The sequence below is a fragment of the Mobula hypostoma genome, chromosome 10 (genome assembly GCF_963921235.1).
Source record: "Mobula hypostoma chromosome 10, sMobHyp1.1, whole genome shotgun sequence".
Lineage (NCBI taxonomy): Eukaryota > Metazoa > Chordata > Chondrichthyes > Myliobatiformes > Myliobatidae > Mobula > Mobula hypostoma.
Window position 1 is genome coordinate 88,532,003 of NC_086106.1, and position 15,651 is coordinate 88,547,653.

Consider the following 15,651-nt stretch of genomic DNA (forward strand, 5'->3'; position numbering starts at 1 on the left):
GCAGTAAAATGTTCAATATCCAGTCTGCAAACACGTTCCTCAATCGTAATATACCCCGGATTGCACCATCCGTTGTTAGCCAGATCGGTAAGCACCCCAAATATTGGAAGGCCTAGATAGAGTGGATGCGGAAAGGATGCTTCCTATCGTGGTGAGTCTAGGACCAGAGGGCACAGCCTCAAAATAGAGGTACATATATTTAGAACAGAGATGAGTGAAAATCTCTTTAGCCGGAGGGTGGTGAATCTGTGGATCCATTGCCACAGACAGCTGTGCAGGCCAAGTCATTGGGTATACTTAAGGTGGAGGTTGATAGGTTCTTGATTAATCAGGGTGTCAAAGGCTGCAGGGAGAATGTAGAGAAAATGGGATTAAGAGGGATAATAAATCAGCCTTGATAGAATGGCAGAGGAGACTTGATGGGCCAAATGGCCTAATACTGCTCCTATGTCGTATGGTCATATGGTCTTAAAATTGATCAAAAATAAATTTTGGAATAATGCCAATTGTGAAACAGGTCACAATCCACATTAGATGACCTGATATTTCACTTGTGTCAAAGGTGCACTAATAACATCAACCATCTTGCAACAGAATGGACATCAGCATAAGTTGGAGCTCAGAAGTTCATATGATTGTCATGCAACTATCTCAGGAGAGTGAGGAGAATGCTGTAGTTCTACTCTCAGGATTGAAACAGAAGCTATGCTCAAGTTTGGATATTTCACAAGGCAGCTCAAAAACTCACTCAAGACTGCTTACTTGCATTCTAAAGTGCTCAAACTAAAAAGAGAGATGTTTTTATTGTAAATTATGACTAATCAGCTTAGCGATCATGACAGAAGATAGTAAACTGAAGGGCTGAGGGTGGGGGGGGTGTTGACCTTTGGGGAGGAGGCACAGAAATGTGCAACTATGAAGAGTCTCTAATAGTCTTCTACGTCCTCCAAGGCTATCTGTGTGCTTCTTGTGTTTGGCTGCCATTGGATTGTATCTTTAATTGCTGACAATCTTTTCTGAGTGATATGCTATAAAGTGGCAGGTCCTACATTGCAATCACACTGCTCTCTATCAAGTTCTATAGAGACCATGAATCAACACATCTTTTGAGTTGTAAACCATGCCAATGCTGATGTACATTTCTTTTTAAATAGTTTTGCTATAATTTTGAGGGACCCTTCTTGGCACCAGCAAATGTAATGATGCCCTAATGCACCAAAAAAGATTAAATCCCATTTCTAGACACAAGCCACCCTTCCTATTGTCACAAATGGGAATCTTGTTGTTTTTAAATACTTACCATAGAATTTCCATTAAAGGGTCCAGGTGAACAAGGTTTCAAATATGTTCAGGATGTAGTCGAATTATTATCCTATTCTGAAAGTAAGTTATGCTTTTTTTTTTACAATTGTTGTATACCTGCTGGAATTTAAAGATTATTCCTGGGGTTCACAATGAATGAAAAATTCGGTAATGGTGGTAGAAAACTTGCAACTATATTATATTTCAAAAACCAGGTTCTTCCTTGCAGTATTTCCTTCATTAGTCAATGAAAATGAAAAACTTACAGATGCTTAAAATCTGACAAACAGAAAATGCTAAAAACGCTTGACAGGTCAGTCAGTATCTGTCAAAAGAGAAAACTTGGCAACTGTGGAAAAATTAAAACAAATACAAACCATGGAAAGAAATAACTCTTCTGGCAGATATTCTGGATCCTGGCTGATTTGAGATTGTACTTCACTGGAGTCATACCATTGCATTGGTATGTTATCGAGTATTAATGTGAGTCTTGTGAAACGTGAACCTTAGCAGTAAATGCTGCCATCCAGTTTATCATGAGGCCAGTCATAACAATATCCATACCTGACCTCACATGGTATCTCCAATAATCCCAGTCAAATGATTTATTTCCATTTAGACCAGTTATCATATCCTTATATCTCGCAAGACCAGAATAACCTAATTGAAATCTAGCTGAGGCTAAAATCTTCATGGTTGAATTAAATACTTAATAAATTTTCTGAGTATGCTCAGAAAGCTCTGGTGAATGTTCCCAAACAACTTTGAAAAAGTTCTGATAGAATATTATTAAAAATTATTTCAAAGGTCACTTTAATAATTCCAAGCTTTGTTAAGGCTAATGGAAACCCTTAACATTAGTAATTTATTTATTTAGTGATACAGTGCAGAGTAAGCCCATCCTTGCCTCAAGCCATGCTGATTTAACCCCGATTTAACCCAAAACTAATCACAGGACATTTACAATGATCAATTAACCTACCCAGTATGTCTTTGGACAGTGGGAGGAAACCAGAGCACCCGGGGGAAACCCACGCATTCTGTGAGAAGGACATACAGAGACTCTTTACAGACATCTCCGGAACTGAACTCTGAACTCCAACAGCCCGAGCTGTAATAGTGTCACGCTAACCGCTACCTTTCCTTGGCAGCTGGAGACACCACATGAAATCCACAGTATTTCCAAGTAGTCTAACTACAATTCCAAGGTTCAATGTCCTGAAATGATGTACCATCAAAAAAATAGCAGCTTATCTATATAACAGACTTTAGTGCACTGGAATTAACCTAACGTTCCTTTACTGAGTAGACTTTTGCTCAGCTGTGCTGTGATGTCCTTGTGGTAAATCAACCCAATTTGTGTCTCCACGAATGAGGAAAGGCTGCTTGACAATGATATAAGGTAATTAACTGTGATTGTGGTATTATAAGTGCAGCCTAAATTGGCCACTTAAGGCAAAGCTGACAATGATACCAAGCAAGAATCTTGGGCAGATGATTTTCATGCATGAGTAGATACAGTTTGATTAATTTCATTTGCAAGTCTATTGTACTCAGATTGTTCCCTTTTCTGAACTGGCACCTTGTCCAGTTACATGCAGTGAATATAATGGATCCTAATGCAAATAGAGCCAACAAATTCATTTTGTACTCAATCCTGCTCCTCTATAGCCACTAGCTCCCTTGCTTTTCCAGTGATAGTAAGTGAATCAATGCTCTCCCTAAAGCCAGGCCTAATAATCAGATTGCTTTAATCATTAACTCTATCTCGTGCAACAAAAAATAGCAATAAATATTTATTAACAGCGGGAAAGTTTCAGTGTTAGAAGCAAATTACAACTAGAAGTTATGAGAGGCCTTTCAGTAATCAGATCTTGATCTTCACGGATGAAGAGCAATACTAGTAACTGATGTTTATCTCAACCCATCCTTCACATTGTATTCTTTCTCCCTTGCCCCATTTCTCACAGACTGTTAACATTACCTGTAATTTTAGCTGTGCCATGTTCATTTGTACTTGCACAATTATATTGGTCTTCACTCACGTCCAATGAGATGATGTGTATATTTGGCCAGAGGAATGCAAAGGCCGTCGGTACCATTACTTTACAATACCTGTAAGCTCAAGAGCACAATGCAATATTAAAGTGTAATCCATTCAGGTACATCAAACAACAGGAATTCTGCAGATGCTGGAACTTCAAGCAACATACATCAAAGTTGCTGGTGAACGCAGCAGGCCAAGCAGCATCTATAGGAAGCGGTACAGTCGACGTTTCAGGCCGAGACCCTTCGTCAGGACTAACTGAAGGAAGAGTGAGTAAGGGATTTGAAAGCTGGAGGCGGAGGGGGAGATGCAAAATGATAGGAGAAGACAGGAGGGGGAGGGATGGAGCCGAGAGCTGGACAGGTGATAGGCAGAAGGGGATACGAGAGGATCATGGGACAGGAGGTCCGGGAAGAAAGACAAGGAGGGGGGGTGACCCAGAGGATGGGCAAGAGGTATATTCAGAGGGACAGAGGGAGAAAAAGGAGAGTGAGAGAAAGAATGTGTGAATAAAAATGAGTAACAGATGGGGTACGAGGGGGAGGTGGGGCCTTAGCGGAAGTTAGAGAAGTCGATGTTCATGCCATCAGGTTGGAGGCTACCCAGACGGAATATAAGGTGTTGTTCCTCCAACCTGAGTGTGGCTTCATCTTTACAGTAGAGGAGGCCATGGATGTCCAGTCCTTATATACTTCCATCCCCCATCAGGAAGGTCTCCAATCTCTACGCTTCTTTTTGGATTCCAGACCTAATCAGTTCCCCTCTACCACCACTCTGCTCCGTCTAGCGGAATTAGTCCTTACTCTTAATAATTTCTCCTTTGGCTCCTCCCATTTCCTCCAAACTAAAGGTGTAGCTATGGGCACCCATATGGGTCCTAGCTATGCCTGCCTTTTTGTTGGGTTTGTAGAACAATCTATGTTCCATGCCTATTCTGGTATCTGTCCCCCACTTTTCCTTTGCTACATCGACGACTGCATTGGCGCTGCTTCCTGCACGCATGCAGAACTCGTTGACTTTATTAACTTTGCCTCCAACTTTCACCCTGCCCTCAAGTTTACCTGGTCCATTTCCGACACCTCCCTCCCCTTTCTAGATCTTTCTGTCTCTGTCTCTGGAGACAGCTTATCCACTGATGTCTACTATAAGCCTACTGACTCTCACAGCTATCTGGACTATTCCTCTTCTCACCCTGTCTCTTGCAAAAACGCCATCCCCTCCTCGCAATTCCTCCGTCTCCGCCGCATCTGCTCTCAGGATGAGGCTTTTCATTCTAGGACGAGGGAGATGTCTTCATTTTTTAAAGAAAGGGGCTTCCCTTCCTCCACTATCAATTCTGCTCTTAAACGCATCTCTCCCGTTTCACGTACATCTGCTCTCACTCCATCCTCCCACCACCCCACTAGGAATAGGGTTCCCCTGGTCCTCACCTACCACCCCACCAGCCTCCGGGTCCAACATATTATTCTCCGTAACTTCCGCCACCTCCAACGGGATCCCACCACTAAGCACATCTTTCCCTCCCCCCCTCTCTGCATTCCGCAGGGATCGTTCCCTACACAACTCCCTTGTCCATTCGTCCCCCCCATCCCTCCCCACTGATCTCCCTCCTGGCACTTATCTGTGTAAGCGGAACAAGTGCTACACATGCCCTTACACTTCCTCCCTTACCACCATTCAGGGCCCCAAACAGTCCTTCCAGGTGAGGCATCACTTCACCTGTGAGTCGACTGGGGTGATATACTGCGTCCGGTGCTCCCGATGTGGCCTTTTATATATTGGTGAGACCCGACGCAGACTGGGAGACCGCTTTGCTGGGCATCTGCGCTCTGTCCGCCAGAGAGAGCAGGATCTCCCAGTGGCCACACATTTTGGTTCCACGTCCCATTCCCATTCTGACATGTCTATCCACGGCCTCCTCTGCTGTGAAGATGAGGCCGCACTCAGGTTGGAGGAACAACACCTTATATTCCGTCTGGGTAGCCTCCAACCTGATGGCGTGAACATCGACTTCTCTAACTTCCGCTAAGGCCCCACCTCCCCCTCGTACCCCATCTGTTACTCATTTTTATGCACACATTCTTTCTCTCGCTCTCCTTTTTCTCCCTCTGTCCCTCTGAATATGCCTCTTGCCCATCCTCTGGGTCACCCCCCCCCTTGTCTTTCTTCCCAGACCTCCTGTCCCATGATCCTCTCGTATCCCCTTTTGCCTATCACCTGTCCAGCTCTCGGCTCTATCCCTCCCCCTCCTGTCTTCTCCTATCATTTTGCATCTCCCCCTCCCCCTCCAGCTTTCAAATCCCTTACTCACTCTTCCTTCAGTTAGTCCTGACGAAGGGTCTCGGCCTGAAACGTCGACTGCGCCTCTTCCTATAGATGCTGCTTGGCCTGCTGCGTTCACCAGCAACTTTGATGTATGTTGCTTGAATTTCCAGCATCTGCAGAATTCCTGTTGTTTGAGATTTCAATAACACTTGCTGATTTACATAATTAGTTTCTACTTAAGATGCTGTTTAAAAACTAACCAGTATTTCTTGGTAGAGACAGTTTGCTAGGTATTTACATTAGCAATATTGTTTGACTGGTAATGGCCCATCGATTTAATCATGAAGCGGAAAAAAATAGTGTAAGTCTCCACTTTCAGGAACTTTAGATTTTATCAGTTTTTTTTACCACCACTGAGTTACCAACACAAAGCAACTGTAGATTAACAAAATAAACACCTGGACCAGCACAATCCGCATGAACTACAGTCAACTGCATTCAAAAAAGCAAAAAAACGGGAAATATCAACAATTATATAAAAGGCAGAGAAAAGCATAATGCTCCTAAGTATTATTTTTCCAATTCTATTACTGATGATTGATTAATTAATATGTTGTGATTTGGTGGTGCCAATTAATTTGATATAATTTATATTCTTATGCCTAAATATATTTAAAACAGTTTTTGAATTCCATTTAATCATGATAGTCTGAGTGCAAGTGGAATTGTTACCAAGAAATATTCATTGCCATTATTTGGTATCCCGGAGCTTCACACCCCTTTCAATGGGCTCTTAGGTTTAAAATCTCTCCCTCTCCCCGTGTAGAGTGCCCTCCTGCTTCAAATTATCCACCATTGTCCCTGTACCAAAAAAGACCAAGGTAACATGCCTGAACGACTGACATCCTGTCGCACTCACCTCAATAATAAGCAAATGCTTTGAGAGGCTGGTCAAGGATTACATCTGCTACCATCCACACTGGACCCCCTACAATTCGCCTACTGACACAACCGATCGATAGATGACGCAATAGCCACTGCTCTACATACCGTCCTTACACATCAGGAGGAGGATGCTTATGTGAGAATGCTGTTCTTGGACTACAGTTCTGCATTCAACATAGATCTATCCAGGCTCAACAAGAATCTCAGAGACCTTGGCCTTGACCCTGCCTTGTGCAGCTGGATCCTGGAATTCCTGTCACATCGCCAGCGGATTGTAAGAGTGGGCTCCCTCACCTCCAACCCTCTGACTCTCAATACAGGAGCTCCTCAAGGCTGCGTACTGAGTCCATTCCTTTACTCCCTGTATACCCATGACTGTATCGCCACCCACAGCTCCAATCTGCTAATTAAATTCGCCAACGACACGACATCAATCGGCCTTATCTCAAACAATAACGAAGTGGCCTACAGGGAAGAACTCATCTCTCTGACACAGTGGTGTCAAGAAAACAACCCCTCCCTCAATGTCGCAAAAACAAAGGAGCTGGTTGTGGATTACAGGAGGAATGGAGACGGGCTAACCCCTATTGACTTGAATGGATCTGGGGCTGAGAGGGTAAACAGCTTCAAGTTCCTCAGCATCCACATCACCGAGGACCTCACGTGGTCTGTACACACCAGCTGTGTGGTGAAAAAGGCACAACAGCACCCCTTTCACCTCAGACAGTTGAGGAAGTTTGGTATGGGCCCCCAAATCCTAGGAACCTTCTACAGGGGCACAATTGAGAGCATCCTGACTGGCTGCATCACTGCCTGGTATGGGAACTCCCTTAATTGCAGGACTCTGCAGAAAGTGGTGCGGACAGCCCAGCGCATCTGTAGTTGTGAACTTCCCGAGATTCGGGACATTTACAAGGATAGGTGTGTAAAAAGGGCCTATAGGATCATTGGGGATCCAAGCCATCCCAACCACAATCTATTCCAGTTGCTACCATCCAGGAATAGATATTGCAGCATAAAAGCCTGGACCAACAGGCTCCAGGACAGCTTCTTCCACCAGGCCATCAGACTGATGAACTCACGCTGATTTGAGTGTACTCTATATTACACTGACCATTCTATTTATTGTGAATTACTATAAATTACTATGATTGCACATTGTACATTTAGTTGGAGACATAACATAAATATTTTTACTCCTCATGTATGTGAAGGATGTAAGAAATAAAGTCAATTCAATTGCAAAAGGCATAAAGGCAGATACAATCATTGAGCATTTTCAATATGGACCATTTCTCAGTGTAAGTCCTTCAGACTTGTGATTTTGTAACCTATCTTCCGTATTACCATCTGAAACTGCCCCCCCCCCATAGAGTACTGAGTTTTAGAACAAACCATCAGAAATCCAGTGGGCCAAACCTCACTGAACGCACTTACACCATATATAATTTTCAAAGTTTCCAGTGAGGTAATACTTCAATCAATTCAAATCACCCATGTTATTACTTCTGAATTCATGCTCTACTCCTGAGTGCAAGATCTACTCTTACAGAGGGAGGTACAGCCGTGTCATATACGTTGTCTTGCAGAAGAGATTTTAAACCCACATACATTTGATCTCACCGATAGATGCACAAGATCAATGGCACAACTTGTATATCTGCAGAATTCCTCAATATTTATTCTTCAGCTAATATTATTTAAATGGATAATCTAGGCTTATTCATATTGCTATTTGGCAGCCTTTGATGTACAGAGATTAGCTTCTATAATTCCCATTACACAGTGAATACAAATCTTGAAAGGGCCTAAATAAATTCAAATATCTAAATGTGCCCAAGTGAATGGTAACAGAAAAATAATGAAAAAGACTCCTCTTTAATAAGAATGCACGTACATCTTGTGTTCCCATCCCACTTGAAATCCCTGACTCTTCAACAGCATAAAAATAATCTGAATTAATACCTCCTTCTGGAGGCCTTGACACAACCCATGTACACCTCAATCCCTTCAGTTCCCACATCCTCTTCCTCAGTTAACCATCTCTGAAAATCATCTTCCTTAACCCAGTGTGAATTTCTGATTGCACCTTGGTACAATACCTTGGATGTTCTCATTGTTGACGTTGTTGCTCATGATGTGCATGAGACATATGCACAGCCTTATAATTAAGCATACATCAGTTACTATTCATTAATTCGGCAAAGAGGTGGACATAAATATTAGACAACTTTCTTGGTTTATGTGTATGGCAAGATTTAGTCATTGTGTATGAAAGAAGAAAATATACTTACAGTAATTAGAATTCACTCTTCTGAGGTCGAGATAGTGGAACTGCCCCAGAGCAATGGGTTTTCCACTTTTAAAACTCTTCTACACAAGTGTCCTGTCATCACTGGACATGTCGGGCAACCACCATATCTATCTATTTATGAAAAATATCTTGCCATTTAAAGAGTATCCAAAATACCATGACTACAGGCTGATCTCCAATTGCATTCTACCTATTTCCTGGTTGATAGATGAATGGCAGTGGAGTGGATCCAGGTATGATGCAATGTAGCCAGCCCTTTCAAACACCTACCTAGCGCCATTCTCAAATAGGCAACAAGTATGCCAGTATGTTATGGCCTAGAAACTGTTCAGAATAAATATATAAGGGTCTGAAATTGTGTTGGTATCATGACTGCAATTCTGGATACAATATGGTTGATTACTCAACAGGTAGAGTCTCGCCATACTTACTGTCTAACCAGCGGCTTTGAAGAAATCATTTGTGGCCATTCTGCAAAGAAAGTTCAAACTTATTTTTTGATGGGGGAGTAACAAAAAGAAAGAATCCCAGGAAGATCAGAATTACTCCCCTACAATCTACAAGCAAAGAGCAGCTACTCGTAACCCAGGATAACTCTTTTGGAGATCAGCTCCATTTCCCCCAGGGCTGATCGTCTAATGAGCTCAGCACAGGAGCCAACTTGTAGTTCTCCTTCCCATCAAAAGTTAAAAGTGAATTTATTATCAAAGTACATATATGTCACCATATACTACCCTGACATTCATTTTCTTATAGTCATAGAGAAGTACAGCAAAGAAACTGGCCTTTCAGCCCATCTAGTCCATGCCAAAACCATTTAAACTACCTACTCCCATCGACCATAGCCCTCCATGTCCCTACTATCCATGTACCTATCCAAACTTCTCTTAAATGTTGAAATCAAGCTCGCATGGACCACTTGTGCTGGCAGCTCATTCCACACTCTCATGACCCTTCGAGTGAAGAAGTTTCCACTTATGTTCCCCTTAAACTTTTCACCTTTCACCCTTAAGCCATGACCTCTGGTTGTAGACCTACCCAACCTCTGTGGGAAAATGCCTGCTTGCGTTTACCCTACCTATACCCCTCATATACCCCCCATGTTGTGTGCTGGGGCAACAGGCTGGGGGTAGCAGACACCAACAGAATCAACAAACTCATTCGTAAGGCCAGTGATGTTGTGGGGATGGAACTGGACTCTCTGACGGTGATGTCTGAAAGGAGGATACTGTCCAAGTTGCATGCCATCTTGGACAATGTCTCCCATCCACTACATAATGTACTGGTTGGGCACAGGAGTACGTTCAGCCAGAGACTCATTCCACCGAGATGCAACACAGAGCATCATAGGAAGCCATTCCTGCCTGTGGCCATCAAAATCTACAACTCCTCCCTTGGAGGGTCAGACACCCTGAGCCAATAGGCTGGTCCTGGACTTATTTCCTGGCATAATTTACATATTACTATTTAATTATCTATGGTTTTATTACTATTTATTATTTATGGTGCAACTGTAATGAAAACCAATTTCCCCCGGGATCAATAAAGTATGACTATGACTATAAGTTTGTACACCTCTATCAAATCTCCTCTCAATCTTTCACATTCTGAATATAGTCCTAACTATTCAATCTTTCCTTATAACTCAGGTCCTCCAGACCTGGCAACATCCTTGTAAATTTTTTTGCAGGCATTCTCAGTAAGTACAAAGAAACACAATGGAATCAATGAAAAAACCTTCACACAAAGACAGACTAATGTTTAAAGGACATCAAATTGTGCAAATATAAACATATAAAACAAAAATAGATATATTGGTAGGTAGATGGGAAAAAATGGGTTGTGGAGCCTTTGAAAGTGAGTCCATAGGTTGTGGAATCAATTCAGTGCTGAGGTGAGTGGAGTTGTCCGCTCTGGTTTAGGAGCCTGATGGTTGAGGTGTAATGACTGTTCCTGATAGCGTGGAGTGTGTCATAAGGCTCCTGCACTTCCTTCCTGATGGCAACAACGATAAGTGAACATGGCCCGGATGGTGGGGTTTCTTGATGGTGGCTGCTGCTTTCCAATGACAGCACTCCTTGTAGATGTGCTCAGTGGTGGGGAGGACATTACCCTTGATGGACTGAGCAGTATCCACTATTTTTGGAGGCTTTTCTGTTCACGGGCATTGATGTTTCCATACCAGGCCATGATACAACCAGTCAATATATACTCCACTGCATATCTATAGAAATTTGTCACAGTTTTAGATGACATGCTGAATCTTCACAGACCTCTAAGAAAGTAGAGGTGCTGCCGTGCCTTCTTTGTAATGGCTCTTGCCTTCTGAATCTAGGACAGGTTCTTTGATATGATCATATGAATTTAACGTTACTGACCCTCTCCATCTCTGATCCCCTGATGAAGACTGGCTGATAGTCCTCCAATATTCTCCTCCTGTAGCTAATAATCGACTCTTTGGTTCTGAAACCAAACCATCTTCTGATGTTGAGTGAGAGGTTGTGGCACCATTCAGCCAGATTTTCAATTTCCCTCCTATATGCTGATTTGTCACCACCTTTGATTCGGCAAACAACAGAGGTGTCATCAGCAATTTAAATATGGCATTGGAGCCCATAGCTGCCGATCTGCAGTAGAGTTTCTGTTTGACCTCTGTACCTTGCCAGATTTAATCTAGAAAATTATTTTGGCCTCCTGCCACAAAGTAGGCAGTTTGGATGCTTGGCCGACTGTATATGTAGCCTAGGAAATGTTAAAAAATTCTCATCATTTCTTCATAGTTCAAGTTATACAGGATTTAACATAGGCAAGCATTTATCCCAGCTGATCTCCAATTCCAAACTTCATCCTTCTATGTGTCTTCTACCTGTTTCCAGTCTCTCTGCTCCATTCTACTTCACATGTGCATCACGACCCTTTCTAGATGTGTCAATGTATTTTTCTTCACCCCCTTCACTAATGTTGTCTATATTTTTTTATATTATGGTGCAGCCATCAACATTTTTAGCTGATTCCTCCAGTTTCTAAATTAGATTAATTACATACATGCATTACATTAGATCCACAACACAAGCCTTGTGACAGATCATTTCTCCATTGCTTGAAATTTGAAGCCTATTTAATAACTTCTGCTTTCTATTTTCATTTTTCAATCTATTCTACAACAAGTTGCTAACACCTTTCTTAATCTTCATAAAGTGCTTGAAGAAATCGGCAGGCCAAGCAGCATCTACAGAGGGTCAACGTTTCAGGCCGAGACTCCTTATCAGGACACGCTATTTATTCCTCTTCATGGATGCTGCCTGATCTGCTGAGTTTCTCCAGCACTTTTATGTGTGTTACTCTGGGTTTCCAGCATCTGCAGATATTCTTGTGTTTCCTAATATTTACCAATCTCCCTTTATGGCACCTTACTGAAGACTACAGACGAGGTGGTAAATGCGGGTTCTTTTTTAACATTTAAGAATAAATTGGACAGATACATGGATGGGAGGTGTATGGAGGGATATGGTCCGTGTGCAGGTCAGTGGGACTAGGCAGAAAATGGTTCGGCACAGCCAAGAAGGGCCAAAAGGCCTGTTTCTGTGCTGTAGTTTTTCTATGGTTTCTATGGTTTCTATTTCTGGAAGTCTCATTCCACTTCTGTTGCATTTCCTTTGCCTAATGTTTCTGTTGCATTCTCAGATAATGTAAAGTGTGTTTAAGCATGGGGTCAAAGCATTATCAATGAGAGGATTCATGAAGATATGTGGAAGGGAGCCACAAATGATCAGCTGTGGGTAGAAGGTTGGTATGAAGAATGCTGAAGGTGACAGTGGATAAAGCCATGAATGGGGTGATGTGACAGGGACTGGATTTGTAAGGAAGTTTGGTGGTACGTGCTATGAGCAGTACTCTATTTGGAACTGATTTTAAGGGAGGATGCCATGATCAGAGAGAGAGAGCAGAAAGGATATGGTGAATGCTGTAATGGACCCATTATTGGGAAGTATATGGAGGGAGCGGTGAACTGTATCATTATGGGGGTGGCTTGAAAAGGCAGCTGTATGCATAGCCATTATCGTGGGAGAGAGAAGAGGATCGTGGGTTAGGCTCTGACCAACTCTATAAGCATAGACTGGGGATTAAGGTGCTTGAGGATTGGAGGATGTTGCCAAATGAAATGGTGACCAGAATAGTTTTGGAGGATGTGGCAGTAATAGCAACTTTAGTCATTCTTGTAATGAGATACAGATTGTGAGTAATAGGAAAAACCTAGAAAATGGTTGAGGTACCTGACCTGTTACCTTAACTACCTTTCTAGTATTCCAGCATCTACTCAAACTAGATCAGGGTAACTAATATTAAGCTATGATCTTGTTCTGAAATCTGAGTTGCCTACTGTTGTTTCATATTCACTTTCCCCAGAATGTTTGATGCTCATCTTTTAGCACAGATTCTCGTATCTTTCCTATCCCTGATAAGAAGAGTCATACTCTGGCACACATGGTGCTTTGATGGATTCTGACACTTCTGCTATTTCCACACGAATACCTTAGAGAACTTATGGGAGTCATGCCATCCGGACCTTTTCAATTTAGTTAATGTATCTACTCTCTCATTTCTGCTTATTTTAATGTCCCTCCAAATTTCTGCTGTTATAGCATTAGAAAAGGTTGAAGGAACCTCTCTGTTCAGCATTCCTGCAGTTTCCAGACTGCACTGTCTCCTAATGTTCATTTCATTATATTTAATCTTTTTGGGGCTCCATTACAATCTTAATCATCGTTTCTGTGATGCACGTACCACTTAATTACATCACATCTTTTTTTTATTTGTACAGTTTATGTTTACTCCTTGCCTTCCTTATTATCATCAACTCAAAGAAAAATCATTATATCAATAGAAATAAAAATCAGAAGATGTGAAATGGACTGGTGATTGATGATCATCCATTTTACACAACTGCACACAATAAAAATTAATCCTATTTCATGGTAACTAATATACCAATTAGAATTTATCTATGTCATTCAATTATAGTGAAATATCTCATGGGAATAGTCCGTACAGGATTAAGCTGTCAAAATAACAACCATGTGATTTTTTTTTTGTTAGTAAGAAGCTTTATTTATTTAATTAATCTTATCTGAGACCCAACCCAATTTCACTTTGGAGTAAATGTCTGTATTTCTCTGTTAGGCGGTCCATCGGAGGGCAGACTCATCCCAGGCGATCAGATTCTAGCCATAAATGATGAGTACGTCAGCACTGCCCCGAGGGAAAGAGTCATAGACCTTGTAAGGTAATCATTTGTTTGTTCAGCCAGTTAACAACAAAAATTTGCATTTATACACATCATCTTTCATTTCCAACCATCAGGTCTCTTGGAATAGAGACCAAGATGCCTAAACTCAAATAATTTCTCTAATTTTCTGAAAGACATTGATGACTTTAATCTGAGTGCTAAACCTTTGAAATTCTCAGTGGCATTTAGACACCAAGAGGAAAAACTTGTTCTTAGTAATATCATAAAACATTTTATCTATTTGGATATTAAATTTGGTGAACATATTGCAGTGAATTAAAAATGAAAAGCCATATAAACCAGAGCAGTGGAGTCTCTTAATACTGTTAAAGTTACCTTAAAAGTTTTCTTCATTTTCTAATACAGTACAGAGTAGAAATGCTAATAAAGATGTAAACAACCTTTGAATATTGAGGCATGATTAATTATATTGCACACAAAAACTTGCATTTATCACTGTCAATTGCAGTATAGGAATCAGCTCTTATTCTGAACTAAAATTAGATACATGGCTGAAATGATAATAGGTACCAACAGTGTAATTATTTTTAAAAATGTTAAGGCTACCTCAGTGTTTCTCTGTCTTGGGATGGCATGTGATCCAGTTGATTAGTATGAAATAAACTTTGTATAACCCAAGGGAGAGTGGCAGCAGTAATTGCCTTGATCTCATAAAGGAAGCTTTACATGACTGGCTCAAACTCAGAAGGGTTGTTGTATCTGAGATGTGCTCAAGTGTTTAACAGTCTATGTTTCAAATGTCTCAAAGATTTGTTGAAAGGTCAATGTTTTAACTCATTATCTGGAAAGAAGGAGTAGAGGCTCTGCAGTTGAGCCACAACATTTACTGTTCACTTCCCCCCACAGATGCTGCATGACCTGCTAAGTTCCCGCAGCTATTTGTTTTTCATTCCGGATACCAGCACCTGCATTTTCTTGCATCTCTATTTGAAAATAATGAATCAAATGGTGATCAATTCAAACTTGATTCAGCATGATATTCATTTTCTCAAGATCTCTGTTAGAATAACCATCATTTTGCTTAGTCTTAGGAATGTGGACTAAACACTTGGAACCTGACACACACACTCTACCTAAGTTGTGCACTGGCAATCATGGAAATATTTGAGGTGTTTAGACAGGGGTTCCCAACCTGAGGTCCACAGACCCCTCAGTTAATGGTAAGGGTCCATGGCATAAAAAAAGGTTGGGAACCCCTGGTTTAGACAGAGCTTCAGGTGCATGGATTGTTCAGAGAGCCCTGTTACAAGAAGAAACAGAGAAGCTATTTTGTAGGCCGTTAGTATGGACTAAAGAACTAGGATTACATCAAGGGAATTAATCATCTGTGAAAGGAAACTGAAATCATTTCATGAAATCGCAATAAATGAGGCTCACACACACAGGCAAATCATACCATAATTTCTCTTACAGAATCTTTTAGAGGGGGTTCATGCTGACATATAAGTTGGCTATTTATTGGATACAGAA

At 41.5% G+C, this 15,651-nt stretch overlaps 1 protein-coding gene across 1 annotated transcript in view; it reads left to right on the forward strand.

Annotated features, from left to right (window-relative positions):
* Positions 1–15,651, forward strand: part of frmpd3 (FERM and PDZ domain containing 3) — a 474,907-nt gene that overhangs the window by 344,492 nt on the left and 114,764 nt on the right. The window contains exon 4 of the mRNA XM_063059815.1: positions 14,055–14,157. Coding sequence (XP_062915885.1) covers positions 14,055–14,157 — 103 coding nt within the window. The remainder of the gene's footprint in view (positions 1–14,054; positions 14,158–15,651) is intronic.